The 4,063-nt window shown below is 61.1% G+C and overlaps 1 protein-coding gene across 1 annotated transcript in view; it reads right to left on the minus strand.

Moving 5' to 3' along the window:
* Positions 1-630: 630 nt before the first annotated feature.
* The window catches only part of LOC145340570 (solute carrier family 22 member 17-like), a gene marked incomplete at its 3' end in the record, with an annotated part of 6,866 nt that continues 3,433 nt past the window's right edge, over positions 631-4,063 (minus strand). The window contains exons 2-4 of the mRNA XM_080185040.1: positions 3,123-3,664; positions 1,703-1,806; positions 631-808 (exon numbers count right to left, since the gene is read on the minus strand). Coding sequence (XP_080041166.1) covers positions 631-808; positions 1,703-1,806; positions 3,123-3,569 — 729 coding nt within the window. The remainder of the gene's footprint in view (positions 809-1,702; positions 1,807-3,122; positions 3,665-4,063) is intronic.

A 4,063-nucleotide genomic window follows, 5' to 3' on the forward strand; every position in this document is an offset into this window, starting at 1 on the left:
CCCGGGAGTGAGTTACGGACTGGAATCTAATCGAGGGGTTCGGGGTGGTTTATATACAGAATAACAGATACCCGGGAGTGAGTTACAGACTGGAATCTAATCGAGGGGTTCGGGGTGGTTTATATACAGAATAACAGATACCCGGGAGTGAGTTACAGACTGGAATCTAATCGAGGGGTTCGGGGTGGTTTATATACAGAATAACAGATACCCGGGAGTGAGTTACAGACTGGAATCTAATCGAGGGGTTCGGGATGGTTTATATACAGAATAACAGATACCCGGGAGTGAGTTACAGACTGGAATCTAATCGAGGGGTTCGGGATGGTTTATATACAGAATAACAGATACCCGGGAGTGAGTTACAGACTGGAATCTAATCGAGGGGTTCGGGATGGTTTATATATAGAATAACAGATACCCGGGAGTGAGTTATAGACTGGAATCTAATCGAGGGTTCGGGGTGGTTTATATACAGAATAACAGATACCCGGGAGTGAGTTACAGACTGGAATCTAATCGAGGGGTTCGGGGGGGTTTATATACAGAATAACAGATACCCGGGAGTGAGTTACAGACTGGAATCTAATCGAGGGGTTTATAGACACAGTCACTGCCTCAGTCCCTCACGGAGATGTCACTCCCACACTTACGGATGAGGTACAGACTGAGGGTGAGTCCTGCGATCATCGTCCCCTGGCTGAATCGAGCCAGAATAAACATCGCAGGGTTCAGAGACACGGCCACCAGTGACCCGAAGAGGATGGAGAGAACCAGGCAGAGAATGAAGGTGTTCCTGCGACCTATCCTGCAGAACGGGGGGAGAGAATGCAGAGGGGTTAGAGAGAGAGAGACAGAGAGAGAGAGAGAGACAGAGAGAGAGAGAGAGAGACAGAGAGAGACAGAGAGAGAGAGAGAGAGACAGAGAGACAGAGAGAGAGAGAGACAGAGAGACAGAGAGAGAGAGAGAGAGACAGAGAGAGAGAGAGAGAGAGAGACACACAGAGAGAGAGAGAGACAGAGAGAGAGAGAGAGAGACAGAGAGAGAGAGAGAGAGAGACAGAGAGAGAGAGAGAGAGAGAGACATTTTGATTTTGGCCTTGGAGGGAGTGCAGAGGAGGTTTACTAGGCTGATACCGGAGTTGAGGGGATTGAGCTATGAGGAGAGGCTGAATAAACTAGGCTTGTACTCGTTAGAGTTTAGAAGAATGAGGGGAGATCTCATTGAGACGTATAAGATGATGAAGGGGATGGATAGGATAGAGGTGGAGAGACTCTTCCCGCTCAGAAAGGATAGTAGGACTAGGGGCACAGCCTCAAGATAAAGGGGAGGCGGTTTAGAACGGAGTTGAGGAGGAACTTCTTCACTCAAAGGGTGGTGAATCTCTGGAATTCTCTGCCCGTTGAAGTGGTGGAGGCTGCCTCGCTCAATATTTTTAAGAAGCGGGTTGATGGGTTTTTGATAGGAGAGGGGGATTAAGGGTTATGGGGAGAGGGCGGGAATGTGGAACTGAGACACGACAGATCAGCCATGATCTTATTGAATGGCGGGGCAGGCTCGAGGGGCTAGATGGCCTACTCCTGCTCCTATTTCTTATGTTCTTATGACAGAGAGAGAGAGACAGAGAGAGAGAGAGAGAGAGAGAGACAGAGAGAGAGAGAGAGACAGAGAGAGAGACAGAGAGAGAGAGAGAGTTTGTACCTGTCTGCAGAGTAACCCATTAACAGGTATCCAGTTAAACATCCCAATATTAGGCAAACTTCCTCCAAAGGAACCAGCCAGGAGGATTCACAAACCAGATCCCACTGTGAAAACACAAGAGAGGAGATATTCAACCGGGAGGTATAGCACAGTCGGTGCTGAGGGAGCGCCGCACTGTGGGGAGACTCGGGGCTGAGGGAGCGCCGCACTGTGGGGAGGGTTGGTGCTGAGGGAGCGCCGCACTGTGGGGAGACTCGGGGCTGAGGGAGCGCCGCACTGTGGGGAGACTCGGGGCTGAGGGAGCGCCGCACTGTGGGGAGGGTTGGGGCTGAGGGAGCGCCGCACTGTGGGGAGACTCGGGGCTGAGGGAGCGCCGCACTGTGGGGAGACTCGGGGCTGAGGGAGCGCCGCACTGTGGGGAGACTCCGGGGCTGAGGGAGCGCCGCACTGTGGGGAGGGTTGGTGCTGAGGGAGCGCCGCACTGTGGGGAGGGTCGGTGCTGAGGGAGCGCCGCACTGTGTGGGGAGGGTCGGTGCCGAGGGAGCCCCGCACTGTGGGGAGGGTCGGTGCCGAGGGAGCCCCGCACTGTGGGGAGGGTCGGTGCCGAGGGAGCGCCGCACTGTGTGGGGAGGGTCAGTGCTGAGGGAGCGCCGCACTGTGGGGAGGGTCGGTGCTGAGGGAGCGCCGCACTGTGGGGAGGGTCAGTGCTGAGGGAGCGCCGCACTGTGTGGGGAGGGTCGGTGCCGAGGGAGCCCCGCACTGTGGGGAGGGTCGGTGCCGAGGGAGTGCCGCACTGTGTGGGGGAGGGTCAGTGCTGAGGGAGCGCCGCACTGTGTGGGGAGGGTCAGTGCTGAGGGAGCGCCGCACTGTGTGGGGAGGGTCAGTGCTGAGGGAGTGCCGCACTGTGTGGGGAGGGTCAGTGCTGAGGGAGCGCCGCACTGTGTGGGAGGGTCAGTGCTGAGGGAGCGCCGCACTGTGTGGGGAGGGTCAGTGCTGAGGGAGCGCCGCACTGTGTGGGGAGGGTCAGTGCTGAGGGAGTGCCGCACTGTGTGGGGAGGGTCAGTGCTGAGGGAGCGCCGCACTGTGTGGGGAGGGTCGGTGCTGAGGGAGCGCCGCACTGTGTGGGGAGGGTCGGTGCTGAGGGAGCGCCGCACTGTGGGGAGGGTCAGTGCTGAGGGAGCGCCGCACTGTGTGGGGAGGGTCGGTGCTGAGGGAGCGCCGCACTGTGGGGAGGGTCAGTGCTGAGGGAGCGCCGCACTGTGTGGGGAGGGTCGGTGCTGAGGGAGCGCCGCACTGTGTGGGGAGGGTCGGTGCTGAGGGAGCGCCGCACTGTGTGGGGAGGGTCAGTGCTGAGGGAGCGCCGCACTGTGGGGAGGGTCAGTGCTGAGGGAGCGCCGCACTGCCTGGGGCTGGTCCTTACCTGTGTTACGATGTTGTTCTGCAGGGCCTCGCCCACCTCATAGTGCCAGCCCTCGGGGCATTTCACGGTCTCCACCTTGGTGCCATTGATCTGGCGAGTCAGGTGGCACGAGCCGGGGCCGGGGACCCACTCCCCCTGCCCCCCGGGGTCCGGCTCCCCTGTGGCGTTGCCCGGGAACGCGGGGTGAGGCTGTGCGGGCGTGCGGCAGCGGTGCGGGGGCACCAGGGTGTAGAAGAGGTCGGAGAGCAGGGCCAGAGTGGCCAGGGGGACGGGCAAACAGGACAGGGCGCACAGCAGCCTCTGGTGTTGGCCGAAACCGGCCCCCAGCCTCCCCGCCAACTCGTCGTAGCCCCGCGGACCCCCCGAGGGGTCCAGGCCGGCGGGGGGACTGCTGGGGAAGTCCCTCGAGGCAGGCGGAGGCTCCACGGAATCCGCCTCTCCCTCCATCTCTCGCCCCGCGGTGGAGGGGGCCAGGCCGGGAGGAGGGGTCAGAGGTCAGAGTCCGGCCAGCGGAGGGTCAGCGACGGGCAGCCGTTCCAGTCCTGAGGGAGGGGAAAGAGAGGGGTGAGGGTGAGGCACAGAGTGACGCAGATCTCTCCATCTCCCCCTCTCCCCCGCTCCCCCTCGCCTCCGCTCTCCCGCTCCCCCTCGCCTCCGCTCTCCCGCTCCCCCTCGCCTCCGCTCTCCCGCTCCCCCTCGCCTCCGCTCTCCCGCTCCCCCTCGCCTCCGCTCTCCCGCTCCCCCTCGCCTCTGCTCTCCCGCTCCCCCTCCGCCTCTCCGCTCTCCCGCTCCCCCTCGCCTCCGCTCTCCCGCTCCCCCTCGCCTCCGCTCTCCCGCTCCCCCTCGCCTCCGCTCTCCCATGTCCTCTCGCGTACACTTTCCCTCCCTCGCTCTCCCTCCCTTCCACCCTCCATCTCTCTCCCTCCCTCCTCTCCCTCCAT

This window comes from Carcharhinus amblyrhynchos, unplaced genomic scaffold (assembly GCF_965287045.1).
Source record: "Carcharhinus amblyrhynchos unplaced genomic scaffold, sCarAmb.v2.hapA chromosome_1158, whole genome shotgun sequence".
Classification (NCBI taxonomy): Eukaryota; Metazoa; Chordata; class Chondrichthyes; order Carcharhiniformes; family Carcharhinidae; genus Carcharhinus; species Carcharhinus amblyrhynchos.